Source organism: Elephas maximus, chromosome 13 (assembly GCF_024166365.1).
Source record: "Elephas maximus indicus isolate mEleMax1 chromosome 13, mEleMax1 primary haplotype, whole genome shotgun sequence".
Taxonomy (NCBI): domain Eukaryota; kingdom Metazoa; phylum Chordata; class Mammalia; order Proboscidea; family Elephantidae; genus Elephas; species Elephas maximus.
This window is the reverse complement of record NC_064831.1, coordinates 43,877,756-43,896,387: the sequence shown is the minus strand read 5'-3', so window position 1 is coordinate 43,896,387 and position 18,632 is coordinate 43,877,756. Positions and strand designations below refer to the sequence as shown.

At 38.6% G+C, this 18,632-nt stretch overlaps 1 protein-coding gene across 4 annotated transcripts; it reads left to right on the top strand.

Moving 5' to 3' along the window:
* The first annotated feature begins 1,221 nt into the window (after positions 1–1,221).
* ZNF330 (zinc finger protein 330) lies at positions 1,222–17,728 on the top strand. Of its 4 annotated transcripts, none has more exons than XM_049906182.1 (10): positions 1,222–1,387; positions 2,932–3,063; positions 4,724–4,743; positions 4,849–4,919; positions 7,222–7,301; positions 9,739–9,865; positions 10,341–10,445; positions 14,327–14,373; positions 15,413–15,530; positions 16,772–17,728. In XM_049906182.1, exons 2-10 carry the CDS (start codon positions 2,944–2,946, stop codon positions 17,044–17,046), a joined length of 963 nt encoding a protein of 320 aa, XP_049762139.1. In that variant the 5' UTR covers positions 1,222–1,387; positions 2,932–2,943; the 3' UTR covers positions 17,047–17,728. The 4 variants fall into 4 exon arrangements, with proteins under 4 accessions (XP_049762139.1, XP_049762138.1, XP_049762141.1 ...); XM_049906181.1 differs by having other exon boundaries at positions 1,222–1,396; XM_049906183.1 differs by lacking the exon at positions 1,222–1,387 and adding an exon at positions 2,420–2,504.
* The last annotated feature ends 904 nt before the right edge of the window (positions 17,729–18,632 follow it).

Below are 18,632 nucleotides of genomic sequence, written 5' to 3'. Positions count from 1 at the left end.
GAATCATGATTGTGTGGTTTTTTGATTTTTCCTTAACAACATTCCGAAGTCCAGTGTAGGAAGGAAAAGGTAAGCTGCATAATTAAAAGAATCAGAAATTTTCAAGTTGGTTTGATCAGAAAGAGCACATGGCAAATTGTGGTTGAAGTGATGAACTGTGTTTTATAAACTGGGGTAAAAAAGGAGAGATGAAAGGAGTTGATCGACAGAAAATAGAGGAGTCAAGAGATTTGAAGTCCCCAATAGGAGGAAAAATTGAGTGAGAGAGTTGGCAAGATAGCAGGTTGGGTGGTTAGATGTTTGAATTTTGGATTTCAGTGGTAGGGCAGTTCCATTTGATGACAAGGCTGGGGGTGTGTTCATGACAGTGGATGTCTGTGGTGGAGTAGAGGGGGATAGCTGCTGGAGATGAAGAAATCAAGGACCCGAGAGGATGGGTCTTTCACTGGGATGTTAATTTGACTCAAGATGATGGCAGAAGTTGGAAGTCAGGTTCCAAAGTTTTGCATTAATAAGCATGGCTATAAAATAGCAACAATGAAGGATAATAGTTGGCACGGCCAGATACAAAGGAGTAATTATCTGGATGCAGCACTGAAGAATAAGGGGACTGACTCCACCTCGTAACCTCTCGAGATAAAGAAAGTGTGGGAAAACAAGCAACCTTTACTTAAGAGAAGTTTAAAACAAGACCTGAACGTACTCCGATTTCCATTAAGGACAGATGGAACACACAGTAGAGATTCTGAACCTGGGGGAATTTGTTCACAATGGAATGGAATTCTGGAGGGCACAGGAGAGGGCAGTACAGAACTTTACCAGGCACCTGAAGGCACAGCTTGTGCAGCAACCCAGAAAAGGTGGGGTGTGAGGCAAGGAAGATGCTCGTAGCTGAAAAGTTTACAAAAGAATTAGGCAACAATGTAAACAACTATTGCAGACAGCTGATCCAGGTCTAAGTTTGTGAGGCCATTTCCTATTTTGTGTTTTTCTTTTCCTCCTAGATTTCTCCTTTTTCTGAAAACATAATTAAGGGACCTTCCTGTCTTCTTTCTCCCTTTGGTTCCCCATTTTCCCTCTTGTCTGTGGCATCTTCTTGCAGCTCTTGTGCCCAGGACTGGGAGGCCCGCCTCCCGCAGGGGTGGGCGGGACCGGGGCGGGGCGAACACAGGTGGGCGGTTCCTTTCCTGTCGACGTGCCACTGTAAGGACGTAGCTGACGCAAAAGGACATCCGGTTCCGCTGTCGGTTGTGTTCGCTGTCGTAGGGTTTTAGTGGCTTCTTCCCCAGAGTCCTGGATCACTGTTTGGATTTCCTGCTGCCACGGGCCGATCCCACGCCATTCCCTGCCCCTCGGCGCCTGGAGTGATCCCAGCCTCCCCGCGAGGGTGAGCGAGGTGGGTGCCCCGCGGGCGGTGACGGGTGCCGGTTCCCCGAGCAGCGTGGCGCCTGCACCGTGTCTCCTCTGCCTCTCCCTTTACCTCGCTGGGTCCCCCAACTCCAGGCTTTGCCTCTAAAGCCGCAGTGACCGTGTATCCGTTTCCTTATTTGGTGACACGGGCCATATCCAGAGGTTATCAGAGCTTTACTGGAGAAGGACTTAAACCCCATAAGGCTGAGAAAGGGATTCACAGCTAACTGGAGAAAATAAATTGAGGCTCACCTCTGGTGTCTAAAATTCATCACTGATTTTCAGAGTTCTTTTGGCCAGAGCAGTACACAGTTTTATCACCTTGTAGATTTTGCCATTTTAGGTACCTAGTGGGCTTGGACGTTACTTTAAGTAATCACCTACCAAATGTCCTCCTGGCCTGTTCTCTCCATATTTTTGAGCAGCCCCCAGCCTGCCTACCACATGATTTTTGATTGGACAGCGTTACCTAAGAGTTGGAACCGGGAAAGTAGGAAAGCTGTCAATTTAGTGATCTGAGTATTGTTTTAGGTACAAATTGATGCATGATTTTGATGTAATATGCCATTCTCAGTAAGAAATCCAGATTTCTTCAAAGTTGGCTTTCTTGAGACTCTCACCATCGTATCATGGATGCGGTTCGATTTCTTTAAACAAGTATTTTCTGTATCTTCAGGGAAGTTGTGCATAGTCACCGGTAAAGCTTGAGCCCGTCTTGGAGATTTAGCATTTGTAGATCTTGGGTAGGGCCTGAGAAACTCTGGTGGTGGCAGTGATTAAGGTGTTCGAACCCACCAATCGCTCAGCGGGAGAAAGATGTGGCAGTCTGCTTCCATAAAGATTGCAGCCTTGGAAACCCTATGGGGCAGTTCTACTCTGTCCTGTTATGGGGTTGCAATGAGTCGGAATCGACTCGAGGGCACTGGGTTTGGTTTTTGGTTTGATGAGTCGAGATCAACTCCACGGCAATGGTTTTTTTTTTTTTAATTAAATGTTTTATTTAGATATTACATAGGAAAAATTAGACTTGTTATACTTCAAGTCTTGGCAGCCTACCTGTCATCTGAATAGCACAAAAAAGTGATGTAAACTGGGTGAGTAGTGCACTTTTCGTTTGTTTCTCTTTAATGATATATGCCTAATAAAGATTTTTCTTTAACTTGGTGCAGAGTAATTTTTAAAGAATCCTTAATATTTAGAGAGACTCTTTTTCTTAGTTGGGGGAAAAAAACACCCAAAACAACTCTTTTGGCTTTTAAGATAAATGTTTTTGGTGTTTGTACATCTTTTAGAATTATTTGGTAGTTTCAGTAAGTGCCTTGTTATAAAAGTCATCTACTTCATTAGGGATAAGTGTGCTTTATGCTTCATGGAGGTTTGAAAGATGTGCTTAACAGTCAAATTGACAGGGTTGAGTTTAAAATTTAATAAGAATAAGAACCCTTTGTTTTATTATTTCTTAGTTCATTTAAAATAGTAAATGTAACTAGGCAATTATATTTTCTCTGTTCTTTTGTGTAGGAAGACAGCAAAATGCCTAAAAAAAAGACTGGCGCGAGGAAGAAGGCTGAGAATCGTCGGGAACGTGAAAAACAACTAAGAGCATCAAGGAGCACCATAGATTTAGCCAAACACCCATGTAATGCTTCAATGGTAATAGCTTTTACTTGATACCAGCTGATAGTTGAAGACCTATATAGCAGTTATATCATAAACACCTGAATAAAATATCAACAAATACAGTGTTACTGCATATGTTTTACTATGGAACATGAAATCTGTTTTAGAGGCAGGCCAGTTGTTTTCACTAATACTTAGCAACAGTGATTTTTGTGAGATTTTGTATTATTTATAAAATCTAGCATATTATCTCTGATACTCTTGGTGATAGATATTGGACAAGATATGTAACCAGAAAATGGGCAGCGTTTTCCAGCTTCTCTCATCTTGTTTGCCTTAACTCGCGATTTGTGCTGTTGGTCGGAGCCTTTCCATCATTTTCTCTTAGCTATGCACAACTCATTTGATTTCTGTTTCCGAACTTTACACATTTCTTGACGTTTCTTTTGGCTTCCTGTTCTACCACCTTCCCTCCCTGTGCCAGATGGGTTAGTCCTGATAATTTCAGGGTTCCTGTGAATGGTCAGGGTTGTAAAAAAGCAAATATTATCGTCATCATATCTCTCTGCTTTCTTGACTGTTTCTTTGAGTTAACCCATGTCCCCCTATTTCCACTCTTCTACTTTTTGTTCCCACTATTTTTTATTTCTGTTATTTGTTCCATTGAACAAAGGTGAAATGCTTAATATGACTTAATTCAGCAAATGTTTATTGTGTACCTAGTGTGTGCCAGGTAGTGTCCCAGGCACTGTGGGGGATACATAGATGAAGACACAGTCCCTGCCCTCTGTGAGCTCACAGCTCAGTTGTGTTGTGTATTAATCAGGACTGGTTTGTTTCTAAGTGACAGAAATCCAACTCAAATAACCTTAGGGAAAAAACAGAGATAGTAAATGGATAATGGAATAACTTGTGCAATTGGGAAGGGCAAGGATGCAGCTTGGACTCAGGGACGACTTGTAGTTCTATTTCTTGCTTTTGTTTCTTACTGGTTGGTTTTCAGCTTGTCTTTCTCCATTTGTTTGGTTCATAGCCACTGGTAGCTGCATGTTTCCCATTGTACACTATTGTCCTCAGAGAGGGGAAGAACTCTGATAGTTTGGGCTTGGACAGGTGCCCATGACATTTTCAAGGGGTGAGGTGTAGTAGGGAGAGGTAGGTTTACACAGCACAGACAAGGCAGTGGGTGGCAGTGGGGACTGCTTTCTGTGCATCAGGGCCATTTTCAAAGAAGAGGGGCGTTGGGCAGACAAAGCAATAAATGAGGCTGCATACATAAATACATATGCTGAGAGCTAGACTTTGGTAAGTGTTAAAGGTACAGTGTATTTTTTAGCTCTAAGGGCTGGTAAAGTTGAATTTATTGAGTGTTTATGGGGAGTGCAGTTCACAGAGGCAGTGGGATCATTACCAGAACTTCCAATAGGTAGAGATTGTGAGGAGGGACCTTTTTGGAAAATGTATTAGAATTAGTAAAGGCATGGACAAGAGAAAGTACAAGACGTATTTGAGACATGGTCATCCAGTAGTGACTTAAGTGCATGCTGGTGCTTGTGTACATGGGTGGAATTGGAGGCTTTGTTGGAGTGTCACATTTTACCATAAAAAAAAACAGCACATTTTTTAATAATGCAAGTAAATTCTCAATCTTCAGCCAGTAGAAAAATTAATGTTATGCCTTTGCATTTTACAGGAATGTGACAAGTGTCAGAGGTAAATTAATTTTTTCTTTTTTTCTATCTACATGTGATAATACAGCAGGCCTCCTGACTTTTTATCTAATACTGACTGTATTTTATTTTTATTTTACATGTCAAGGAGGCAGAAGAATAGAGCATTTTGCTATTTTTGTAGTTCTGTTCAGAAGTTACCGATTTGTGCACAGTGTGGTAAGTAAACCCCTTTGTCTATGGTAACATTACAGAAAGGATACCTGCCTTTTATCATACATTTGTTTGGAAGTTAATCATTTGGAACCTGTAGGTTATCCTTATTGCTTACAATAATGTTATGCCTTTACTGTTAATAAAATAGCATTAAATATTATTTGACCTACCAAAAAACTATTAAAATCTTGGTTTTGCCTCTTTGATATAATTCTGGAAACCAATTAAGGTACAGTTTAGGTATAGGTTACCAACAAGTTGTATTAAACATTAGAAGATCACATTTCAGACTAATAACATTTAGTGATTATTCCTGAAGTTTTGGTTATATCAGCTTAGTCTGGTCAATATCCATTTATTTACTTTCTAAATTTTGATTCCTGCTGATGTGGCCTGCAGTCTCTTAGTCCATTGAGAATAATCTGATTCCACATTTACCTCGTGCTAGTAGTTATGATCAGTTTTTCTGTCTGGTGCTTAGCATATCATCTTTGAGTTTCCTAAGATGTATCCCCAGGTGATTGAAATAGAGTTCCTAAGCCATGTACCTAGTTATCCCAAAGTGATTATTCAGACTAAAACTAAAAGGAAGTTCATAGAGCAGAAAGGTTAGTATTTTCCAAATAGCCTTCCACGGAACACCTGAGGCATTAATAGAGTTATATTAATTTGAGAAATGCTACGTGCGTCAGCCCCTGATCTGTATCTGGAAGATTTGTATTACATATTTGCATGTTAATGGTTTTGAAGTCCTGCAGTAAATAAGCCTGGTTAACTTTATTCACTCCAGATTCACTCGCACTTTTATCTGATCAAACGTCCCCTTTATTTATGGGCTAATAATTTCAGGTGGCACACAGTTTGGGATATGCTCATTTAAACCCCTTTGTCTATGGTAACATTACAGAAAGTTAGGAATGTTTAGGGCTACATCCCTGAACATTTGTAGTGTGGTTCTAGTTTTGAAAGAAACCTTTCAGTTCTATAATTAATATGAGAGAGCTGGACTGGATGGAATACTCATCTGCTAGTTTTTATATTTTTATTTTATGAAAGGTAAATGAGTCTAGAGTGAGAAAATGGACTATAGGGAATAGTAAGAGAGAAGTTCTTGTTAGGGCTGTCACATATTTTTAGTGTCCCTGGGTTTGGATCATGGGCTCGTATACATAAATGGCGCCCTGGTGGCACAGTGGTTAAAGCATGGCTGCTAACCAAAAGGTTGGCAGTTCGAATCCACCAGCCGCTACTTGGAAGCCCTAGGAGGCAGTTCTCCTCCATCCTGTAGGATTGCTATGAGTTGGAATCGACTTGTTGGCAATGGGTTTGGGTTTTTTTTGGTATATATAAATACATTTTTCCCTTGGTGATTTTCGTACCTAATGTTAGGCATGAAACAGTTGTGTGGCTGCTGCCTCTCATTTCCTGTTTCTTTTTTTTCTCATTTCCTATTACCCAGCTTTGTTCATTAGGTAGTGAAGATAATAGAAAATTGAGAATCTTCTGCTTCATTCTTATTCCACTTTGTGGAGTCTCAGATTGGTTGATCCCTACACAGTATTTAATAAGTGAAATTTTTGCCAGTGCCTTGGGTGGGTAATTTGCAGTTAGTTCAGGGCTTTTCTGGATGTATTTTGATTTTTAGCTCTGACTATTGCAACATTCCTGTTTTTTGAGTTCAAAAAAAAAAAAAAAATTTTTTTTTTTTTTTTGGACACTATCTCAAAATTCTGTTGGAAGAATGTTTGCCCGGGGGTTGTGTATATAAATTTTTATGTATGCGTAAACTTAAAGGATCCGGATAAGGTGCATAATCATTTGATTGCATTTGGTTTGAGATAGGTTCTGTGAAAAGAAGTGAACAATAGCTTAAAACCAAACTCTTTGTTGTAAATTATAAAATGTAAAATTTGCTTTTAAGCCTGGCTTTTTAAAAATGTGTTTTAGTTCATCTGAAAATTCACAAGATTTTTAGCTGCTATAAATGATCTTTAGATTATAAAGCATAACCTTCCAATTTCTAATTTTAGTACAACATGAATTCACATATAAATTATTTTATAATACATTTTATTAGATTTCTTAGTGATTTTATAATCTCAAAAGATCTGACTCATGTAATCAGATCTCAGTTATATCCTTTTTCTTTTTGTATTTATGGAAACAACAACTCTTGCTAATTTCATTGTATTTATTTTAATATTATTTCCAATGATAATTTGTCTTGGCCTAGATATTAAGAGGAGTTAGTGAATACTTGTCTGCACTAGTTTGCAAGACTAATGCAAAGATTTTTCATTCAAAGGGAAAACAAAGTGTATGATGAAGTCTTCAGACTGTGTTATAAAGCACGCTGGTGTTTACAGTACTGGCCTTGCAATGGTGGTAAGCTTCTTGTCATTATCTCTTAGACTAGTAGGTTTCCAAGGATAAGAAAAATGGTTCTGACCAATGGTGATGTTTTTCTAAATAGCAGTCCTTCCTCCTTGTTTCAGTCATCCTGAGGCTATCTGCATTATCTGGCATGCTCTTTGCATGGCCTGCCTTTATTACTCCCCTGTTTCTGGCTGCTTCCACCTTCCATATTGGCAAATGTACAAGGAATGGAAGCTTATTTTAATGTTGATCTCAATGAAAAATTTTTTTCTGCTCAGAGTACCTTCCTTACGTATGTTAATGAAACTTCATAAAGCATCATTGTTTGGCATCTACTATACTGAAAGCCCTGTTTTACCAAGGCTTAAGCCTTTGGTTGAGTATGCAAAGTAGTTCCAAAAGAACCTTAGTATTAAGTTTTTTTTAAAGCTTTGCATTTTAGGAGTATGTACTTAACACGGTTACGTGTAATCTCTTCATTACATGGGGAATTTTGTAAGGAGACTCAGTGTTTTAGATAATAAAAACAATTGGGCCATATGATGCTTTTTCTCTCTTTTTTACTGGAAAATGTTTTCCTTTTAAATATGATTTAATAACTTTCATTGTATTCCTCTGTGTGACTTTATGCCCTGGTTCCAAATTTTAGTATACGAGTAAAGCAATACTGTTTTTATGTCAAGGATAATATTTTATTTATGGCAACTTCCCAAGATGTATAATTCTTTGTAATGAGGCAGACCTCTACGTGATATATTTTATAGATGCGAGGAGCCAGAATTATTTATAATCATCTTTCAGATTCTTCTTCCATTATTTTAAATATAGGCTTGCCAATGGTATCTTTATTCACATACCCTTACAGTCTTCCTCGTAGCTTACTTATGTCTAACATTTATCAGTTTTCTTTCTTTCTTTTTTTTTTTTAATTCACTGAGTTATTTCAATGTGAGTGATCTCTTCTTCCGTAGAGAAAACATATTGGCAGGATCATAGATCATTAACTGTAAACCCTAGAAAAGTGATCTGGATGTCTTCTATTTGCCACCCTAGATTTCCTTTCTTTCCACCCTTTTCTGCTCTGCCTTGCCTGGCAGCTTGACTTATATAGACTAGATCAATGACCTTCTCACCCTATGGCCTTCTGATTGGGTCTGGCCAATGGAAGGCACCAGGAGGATACCTGAAGATGGGAAGAAAGTAAGATCTGGTTGTTATTCCCCCAGCTTACTCCCTGCCGGGTTGTCCTGGTTTGGTGGTATCCCTCCTCTGAAGGCCACAAGCCCTGTCAGGAGTCCTCTCCCTGAGAGCTGTGCTAGCCACTCCTCCCCTCCCCTTCTCCCTCAGACCTAGGAATGCTGACTGCATTGTCCTCTGATGTTTTTCCTAAACCCTGCTCTCTTGCTTTGTAAAGTTTCCCTAAGCTCTCCTTGATCACCCAGCTTTGTATGCCATCTCTTCTTGCTAGGCCCTGACTGAGTTAAGAGATATATTTGAGATTTTATACTGATAGTCCATTTTTACAAGTCAAAAAAAAAAAAAAGAAATTCTTTCTTCTTGCTCTTTCCTACTTTTGTTACAGTGCCTTGGGTAGAATACTGATTTGAGATTCAGAAGATCTGGACTTAAATCTCCAGCTTAGTCTGGAGCCTTATTTGTAAAGGAAAGACCATATAGTCCCACTCCCATAAGGAACTCCATTCTAGCTCTTAATATTCTGTAGGTGTCATTGTGTTATTGAAAGGTATGGTTTTTACTGTCTATTCTTGATAGAGAATCGGAGAGTCTTAACCTATAGTTTAGTTCATGTATTTTAATTTTTTCCACAAAGAAATACAATAATGATTTAAAGCATAAGTTGTCTTAAAAGGGGGAGAGAAAGAAAAAGCTGGCAGAAGGTTAGTAATTTTTCTCAATTATTGTAGGAAAGGTGTGTGATTATTTTATAAATGACACAGGTAAGAAGGAAATTTCCTGTCAAAAATGTTGGTATTTGGAAAAGGTATTATAAAACTCAAAAACCAAACCCACTGGGTTGAGTCAATTAGGATTCATAGTGACGGTAGGAAGTGCTGTGGACAAGAATGTTTAAACTGTAGGCCCCAAAGTTCATTTGATTCAGAATTCATTTTGAGGGCAATACTTCTAGCTCCTCGACTTACTTTAATAATTAACATTAGGGTAATTTCTCATTTTCTGTTAGCTTCTCTTTCTTTTGGTTTATAGCTAAGGTTCCTGTATTTGTTGATAGCTGCTGATGAAGTATTTTTCAGAGAACTGTCTTTAATTTTGTTTTAAAGTGCCCAGTAAAATCTTTAATGAAGTTACCTACTACCACTGAGGATAAACTGCTAAATGTATAAAATTTTGATGGCCATCATTGGTTAAATGATGGTTTTAGCCGGCCAAACGTTAATTTTTTGTTGTTGTTGTTCTTGGCTTACAGGGTGCAATATGTGACTTTTGTGAAGCTTGGGTTTGCCACGGAAGGAAGTGTCTGAGCACACATGCCTGTGCTTGCCCTCTGACTGATGCTGAGTGTGTTGAGTGTGAACGGGGTGTCTGGGACCATGGTGAGTGATTAGATGTAAGCAGTGAACTCAACCACTCTGCTTGTTACAAATGAAGGTTGATTTTTAAATGTTATAAATGCTATTTTTAAGATTTTTTTCAAGATTATGTTTACTGTTAATCCTAACTTCTGGTATCTTTTTTTGGTTATCAGTTTATTTGGAAAAGGATTTCTACCAGCAATAATAATCATTGTTAGTATTGCTAACCTTAGCAGGTAGGGAAGGAAGTTGAATGGGAGCAAGAATTCTCTTTGAGCATCTAAGTAGCCAGGAGATAGAATTCACATTTTTAATGGTTCAATTTCAAATACCCCGGCAGTGTTCATTTTAGCTTTTACCAGAACAAAAACCACTGTGCCATTTTGGTGTACCTCTGGATTTCCCATCTTTTCTGAGCAGTTTTACAGATAGGAGTTTTTTAAAAATGAAAGTTCATCATGTTGACATTTGTGTTTTTCTCTTTTTAATCCAACAGGCGGCAGAATATTCAGCTGTTCTTTTTGCCATAACTTTCTCTGTGAAGATGATCAGTTTGAGCATCAAGCCAGCTGCCAGGTTTTAGAGGCAGAAACATTTAAGTGTAAGTTTTTAGATTCTTAAGAGTAAACGTATCAAACTTCGTGAGAAAGGTACCTAGTTTTTCATGCAGCGTCTGTGGAAATAGAATCTAAATCAATATCTATCTTCCTCTCTAGAAAAGTTCAGAACACATAGTCTGCTGTTTCTCGACAGGGGTGCCAGTAGCCTTCTGGCTGGGTCAGCTCTTTGTTTTGTGGAATGGAGCAGGCATTGCAGGACTTGTAGCATTCCTGACCCTGAGTACTAAGTGTCATTTTTACCTCCCAGTTTCTGTAATAACTAAGCCCTTCCTCCCTCCCCTCCCCACCACATACATGTTGCCAAATGCCTCTAGCCAATGATTTTGCCCCGAGTTGGTTCCAGTGATTCTTGAACAGGACTGTGCTTCAGAAATATACCTGTGGAAGTTTTTAAAAAAATACAGGTGTGCAGATCTCACTCCTGGAAATTCTGCATTTAACTCTGTGGTAGTGCTAGGCATCTAGGATTTAACTGCTACAGTTAAGTTCTCCCAGTTGCAAACCAGTGGTACTGACTGGGCCAGTGTTATCATCTTTGTGAATAGATAGCATTTTGTTTCTACTGTATGATTCTCAGAAGATCAAGTTTTAGAGTCCGTCATTACTTGAATTCTGCTTATTAGCTGTATGGATCCTGGGCAAATTACTGACTTTTTCTAAACCTCAGTGTGCTTATTTATAAGATGCTAATTTCTTACCTAATAGGTTGATTTAAATGATAACACATGTAAAGTGCCTAGTGTGGTACCTGGCACTTAAACCAAAACCAAACCAAACCCATTGCCTCAGAGTGGATTCCAACTCAGTGACCCTATAGGACTGAGTAGAGTTGCCCCATAGGGTTTCCAAGACTGTAAATCTTTATGGGAGCAGACTGCCACATCTTTTTCCTGAGAGTGGCTGGTGGGTTCAACTGCCAACCTTTCATTGGGTTAGTGGCCAGAGTGCTTAACCACTGTGCCACAGAGGCTCCTGCTCCTGACCCTTAGAAGACCTTCATTAAATAGTGGATACCATTATAGGAAAAAGACAAATTCCCCATATAGTCATTTTGTTTCATTTGGTTCTTGTATGAAGTGCTGCTAATCTTTATACTCATTTGTAAGTTTGAAGTTGACTAAGTCATCAGTCTTGTAAGATAAGTGTATATAATTCTCATAATATTTGTGTAGAAATTCTCAAAGATTATAGGAGACTCTCAAACTTTATAGCATTTCATAGAATTCTATAGAATATATAATATAAAAATGAAATTAGGGCATAGGATCCTGCATGTTTTGTAGCATTTGAACCTAACGGGCAACTGTGAATGATAAGGCTATAATTCCATTAAGAGCTTTTTGTGATTCAGTGACAGGCACAGGGAAAATACAAAAACTCAATGATTACAATATTTTAAGATGAATCTGTTACCACCGTGTTGTCGCTGAAGTCATTCTCATTGCAGATTCACAGGGTCCTTGCTGTAATGCATCCTCATTCTTTACTTTTTTTTTTTTTTTTATTGCTTTATCTTTTCTTGGGCATTCTTCTTTGACCAATTATATTGGATGCTTGAAATGTTTTCTCTGAAATATTGCTCTAATAATACACCTAAGCCCTGCAGTTAGAGAGCGTGTCCGTCCCTGAATTGGTTATATGTTATATAATCAATTTATATATTTTATGGACTTGACCTTACAACTAGGGATTGGGAGATTTAGTAATTCTTTAAAATACGTGTTTACCTGCATAGTTACTGGGAGTGCTGGGGTGCTGGGGGGAAAAACCCAAAACACCCACGTTAGTATTCCACATTTGTCTTTTTAAATGATTAAAATGGCCTGGGGACTTCTAATTTATAATGACTTGTTGTCAGCAGGCTTTGACGCCTCCCAAACTGCTTTCTTTTAAAATACTCTAAAGAGATAAAAATAGATTATAAAAAACAAAGCAAAAGCACTGTCTAAAACTAGGAAAGTCATACTATTTTCACAGTGTAGGAGAAATCCATTCTTTATACAAGCCTAATTGAAGATTTTAACTTTTGGAAATTAAAAAGTGGGGCATAAAGTGGGGTGCACATATATGTGGGATTGTGGTAATTGGGAAGAAGACTGACGGTACCACGTTGCATCCTAAACGTGGAGTCCTCAGAAGTAAAGGTGAGGGTGGATAGGCAACAACAGAGTTCTTGGGATTGTCTCTTATTGGCGTGTCATTGATACAGACTGTGTATCATTCTGTATTAGAGTGATAATTCTACATTAGAAGTGTCTGGTAAACAGTGGGAAATTGGATTGAACTTTGTACTTTAATATGTGTCTGGCTGTGTATTTAAAAGATTTTGAGAAGTTTGGCTAAACAAATCCTTTCTTTTGAGGATGAATGAAGGGTGGGCCTAAAAACTCTGAGCGTGTCTTCAAGTACAAATGATTGAGATTTCAGATTTTTCTCCCACAGGCCAAAATAACGTAGTTATTATTGGAGTCAGAGTCATTTGGTATATTTATGCATGCCTAAGGTGTAGCAAGTACTTGATTTTTAACTTTTATTATTGTGCGGAGGACAGATAATACAAATCCCACTGAATTATTGTCGTTAATGTGGGAGAAACCAGAACTGTTGAGGAGAAGCAGTAATTATTCACATCACTGAGAATGTCACCTTCAAGTTAAAAAAAAAAAAAACTTGCCTCTTCGGATTGAAAGGGCTCTCCATGAATCATTCAAGCTTGAGGAAAAGAATTGCCGAACTAGACACATCTGGTCAAATGTTGTAATTATAAGGATACCCAAACCCACTGCCGTCGAGTTGATTCCAACTCATAGCGACCCTATAGGACAGAGTAGAACTGCCCCATAGAGTTTCCAAGGAGCACCTGGCAGATTCGAACTGCAGACCTTTTGGTTAGCAGCCATAGCACTTAACCACTACACCACCAGGGTTTCCAATTATAAGGATACCAAAAACCCACTGCCGTCGAGTCGATTCCGACTCATAGCGACCCTATAGGGCAGAGTAGAACTGCCCCATAGAGTTTCCAAGGAGTGCCTGGTGGATTCGAACTGCTGACCTCTTGGGTAGCAGCCGTAGCACTTAACCACTACACCACCAGGGTTTCCAATTATAAGGATAGAACTCCTTTTATTTGTTTTCCTTTTTATTTTTTCAAGACCTCGAAATGAATTGAAAGGCAGTGATTTAAATTCAGATTAAGGTTTTCTATTTGTTTCTCTTTCCTTTTCTTTAGTTTCTTTTATTTTTCTCCATATTTTTGCATATACTTCTCTAATATATTTGCATTTAAGTTTGGTATTCATCAGCTCTAAATGACCAGCATTAATGTGGCTTACTAACTAAAATAGGGATAAAATATTTTGAGATTTTTTTTTCGTACTGTTTTCCTGGCCGCTTGAACATTTCTTTCTCTTCATCGTCAACTCTTCTTGCCTTTCTTTATCAGAAGTCGTGCAGCAAGTGATGGTAGCCTGTGCCCCTGGGAGAAAATGTATGGGGACAAGACAATCCGTTTAAAATTTCAACTATTGTATGATGATGAGAAGGGCTTCAGTTAGCTCTATGGAAAAAACATTTTGCCATTTCAACTTTCTAATAATAATGTTTGCCATTTCCGAGATCTGGAGACATGGCAGGAAACTTGAGATTAATTAGAGCTGTGATAGTGAAAGAATGGTGGGTGGTGCAGTTGTTGACACCCTTTTTTCTGGCTGGGAATTCCATCTCATTTTTATGTATCCTTTAGGTTGTATTATTGAACAGAAAATGTTAATTGGTCTGAGATATTGTCAGGTATAAATCTATGGAAAATGGTGTTTTTATTCCAAGTTTGAATGTGGGTATTATGTACTTTCTCCCATAGGTGTTTCGTGCAATCGGCTTGGCCAGCATTCTTGTCTCCGTTGTAAGGTATGCTTGTGTGTTTTTTCCTTTTAATCCCTATCCTTTTCTGCCACTCCTTGGATTATTTATAGCTATAATGAAGCTTGCAAGGGATCTTTAAAATTATCTAGTTTAATTCTTTTATTTTAGAGCCTGTGAAATTGAGGTTGAAAACACTTAAGTGACTTTCCAAAGGTAATACAGTTATTTTCTAGTAGAATTGACGTGAGCACACATGACTGCTGAATCCTGGTTCAGCGTTTGTTACATGTGTGGAGAACGCTCTGTTCAAAATGATGGGAGTATATTTTAATTAATGTCAAAATGCACCTACTCAGAAGAGTTTGGCTTAAGTGAAGATTTCCATAGTGTTCTGTTTTTTTTTTAGAATTTAGCTTCTTCATTTCTGCTTGTCAAAATCTTGAAGCAGATGCTGCCAAGTCACTCCTTCTCAGAAACATTGCTGTGGGGAAAAAAAAAAAAAAAAACCACAAGGCTCAAAGAGGGGGAATTTATTGTCTCACAATTTTGAAGGCTAGAAATCCAAATCAGGGCATTGGTAGTAGGGGAAGATCCCTCCCTGTTGGTAGCTCTGGGAGTTCCTTAGTGTTTCTTGGTGTTTCTTGTAGACAGTTCCCACGTGGTCTGTTCTCCCTGTGTGTCCATCCTTGTCTGTTGCCCTTTCTTACAGACCACCATCAGAAGGGGTTAGGATTGGGACCCACCCTACTCACATATGATCCTATTAACCAAAAACCCTTATTTCCAAATGGGGTCACGTTTACAGGTATAGGGGTTAGGATTTTGACTTATGTCTTGTGGGGGTCACAATTCAATCCATAATATACCCTGTTTACAGCAAGTCGCTGCCTTTTGTTAGATAATGGACCTGGGAAAGACCATTTCCCTTAAGAAATTGAAATCAGGAGTATGGAATCAAGAGTTAGTCCCAACAAAACTTAATCTCTCTGCCCTAACTATATTTTTCGAATTTCCTTGAAATACTGAATGATGTGTTTTTAAATATTTAGCTTTTTATTTACATATTTTTACTTCTCCTTTATAGGCTTGTTTCTGTGATGAGCATACAAGGAGCAAGGTATTTAAGCAGGAAAAAGGAAAACAGCCTCCCTGCCCTAAATGTGGACACGAAACTCAGGAGACTAAAGATCTTAGCATGTCAAGTAAGTGTCTTCTTAAAATACCAGTGCAGGGATTTTGCTTTCATACTTAGTTTTGTTTTTCTGTTTTCCTTTTTGCCTCCTCTTCCTATTTGGAAGAATAATTATGTTCTCTCGAGCCAATGGAATTTTATAGTCTTGGAAAATATGTGGGTAAAGTTTCTCAATTTGACTTAAGAAATATACTTAAAACGTTTGGTTTGATAATTTGGCTTTTCCTCGGTTAATGACATAGTGAATACTGAAATATAAGACAAAAAAATGTGATTTTCCTGTTTTTGCCAATGCTTCCATGAGTGAGAATCGACTCTACAGCAACGAGTTTTTTTTGGGTTTTTCCACATTAAATAATTGAGTAGCTAATACCCTTAATATTCGAGTGTTGGTACTATTCAGCACTTAGAAGTTAGGGTGTATTCCGATGCTATTCTTAAATGCGTAGTAGCTGAACAGTTCTGCTTATTATGTAATATCACTACTGTAGGAAATTGTTTTATGCTTTTTATGTGATTTTTCTTTCTGAAGGAATAAGACTGCTACAAACATGCATATAGTAACATAGCTCGCAATTTTGTTAAAGAGAGATTTGACTCTTGAGTGAAGATCTCAGAATAGAACCAGAATTCTCAGTGGCCCTGACAGTACATAGTTTAATCAAGATGCAGTTTTACGATGGGGAGCATCTGCTGCTTTTGCTGGTCTTCTGCACTGAACTTCTTGTTACTAGTAAGGCAGGCGGAACGAGAAGCCTGTGTTCCAGAGCACCTGAATTATTTAAATATCTGTCCTGGGAGAAATGTGACATGAAAGCAACTGTGTTTTGTGATTTATGTGATTGCAAAATACACTTTTAATGGACTAAACAAAAGACATTTTATTTGTTAACATGCCTTATTTAACTTATCTTTGGAGAGTGCTGTTGTTGTAATTTTGTTTTTCAGCTTTTTCTAGATGTAATGAAATGACACTGTAATCTTTAAAAGGACACCGTAATCTTTATTGTTTGTTATGGCATGTGTATGGACTCTGACTAGAAGGATAGAGCAGAATGTTGTTTCTAAAATCTCCTTTCTTTTTAATTAAATGTTAAATGAGGAAATTAGGAAAATAGGGCCTATGTTTTCATTTGGGAGTAAGAAACAGTCAATGAAGTACGTGTAATTTTATATATGATAGAAGAAAATGAGAATATAGAGAAATGGAATGCAGAAAGTGCCAAATCCCTATCTCCCTGTCTTTTGTAGCACGCTCCCTGAAGTTTGGCAGGCAGACTGGAGGTGAGGAGGGTGATGAAGCTTCTGGGTACGATGCCTATTGGAAGAACCTTTCATCTGACAAGTGTGGTGATACCAGCTACCAGGATGAGGAGGAAGATGAGTATGAAGCAGAAGATGATGAGGAGGAAGAAGATGAAGGTGGAAAGGATTCAGATACTGAGTCATCAGATTTGTTTACTAATCTGAATATAGGAAGAACCTATGCCAGTGGCTATGCTCACTACGAGGAACAGGAGAACTAGGAGAGCTGTTTGCCCGTTGGTGGCCGGTGTCAGATGAGCAGGGGTGTGTGTGCTTGATGCCTCGTGTGGGGACGTTCCAAAGTACTGTCACTTCACCTTGTGCAAAAGACTAGTCATGCTTCGTGGGGCGAGGAGTGGGGCATGGCATTTTTATAGCAACTCATAATCAGGCTTCTGTCATGAGGAAAAAGGAGTTTCAAATGGAAGGTTTTTATTGATCTAAGCAATTGAAGCATCATGAATTGGATTAGTATTGATTTCAGTGATCTAGTAGGTTTTGCCAATTAGATACATATACAGGATAAAGGAATAGGATGGTAATATATTTGAAATTGTGGTTTTTATTAAAAAACTGCTCATCAGTTCACTCTGTCTGATTTTGTAAAATGTAATGGGTAAAATGAATTATTGCCTTCTTCCTTTTATGTCCGTAGACTAAGTCATATGTTGTTATATTCCAAATTTTCATTAAATACTCATGTTATCTTAGGTAGTCGTGATATGTATGTTTTAGTGATTGACTTTCCTCTTTATTCACAGTATATGTCCAGAACAGTACCTATTATTAATGCCTAAATGTATAGACAAAAGTGACTACTCAGCCATTTTTCAATGACACAACTTCACGAATAGTATTATTATACAGATGCTTTACCCAGGAAATTTCATTTTTCATTGAATAAATCTAGTATTTCACTTACGTATTTTTGATGTTTAATCTCTTGTTCTAAAAATAATTTTTAAAACTTATTTTGGAAAGCATTCAGTTATGTTTGTATCAACTACTTTTTTTTTGCCTAATATACCAAAGCGGTAGCCAAGATTGATGGTGTGGTAGGCACATGGTGTGCTGTGCAGACACCATTCTTGATGTTAGCGGAAGAACAGACAGTCCCTGGCACAAGGTCCAGCTGTTAATACTTGCATTGGCAGTGAATTGGGATGCTGGAATGGTAAAAGGGAATGCATTAGCAGGCTGGATTGCGTTTGAGATGTGTGGAGAAAATTGTAGCTCTGTGGATACTGGGTTGGATGGCTATTGCCAAACCACTCTTGTTCTACAGAAAGATAATGAACAGCTGAGGGCCATAACAGGCAATGGAAAGCCAGGTGTGAAAGCCAGAGAGCAGCTTGTTGTGTACAAAAAAGCTTTCATCTCTTGCAGCAGGAGGGCCCAGAAAACTGAGGACCAAGCCCAAGACTTAATAGTCTGAATGGATAAACCAGACAGTTGCCAGCCAAGGTGGACTGCTATCCCAAGGTCAGGGCACTACTTGGAAAAACATGAGACCCTGACAAGTAGATGGAGATAGGTATCTGAGTGATGGCCCAGAAGTTCTTCATTGCTCAGACTCCTGAACTTTCTGACCGTGCAGTCATAGCCCGTCGTGTCCTATTCAGGGTAGTCATTCCCCACTCTACCTCCTATAGCTGGAAGACAATGTAGAGGCCTCTTTGTCCCTTTCCCCCAGGCAACATGAGCCCTCCTCAGGACCTGACCCCATCCTGGCCACTACACCTAAAATTAAGGTTATGCAGTTATAATTACGGTTGAGCAAAACTCAGGTGAAGTGATGCTGGGCCGA

Bases quoted from the DNA above. Each gene is read 5' to 3' on its own strand.
- ZNF330 (XM_049906182.1), top strand. From the start codon at position 2,944: ATGCCTAAAAAAAAGACTGGCGCGAGGAAGAAGGCTGAGAATCGTCGG. The intron at 3,064-4,723 runs GTAATAGCTTTT...TGCATTTTACAG, and splicing joins ACCCATGTAATGCTTCAATG to GAATGTGACAAGTGTCAGAG. The intron at 9,866-10,340 runs GTGAGTGATTAG...TTAATCCAACAG, and splicing joins ACGGGGTGTCTGGGACCATG to GCGGCAGAATATTCAGCTGT.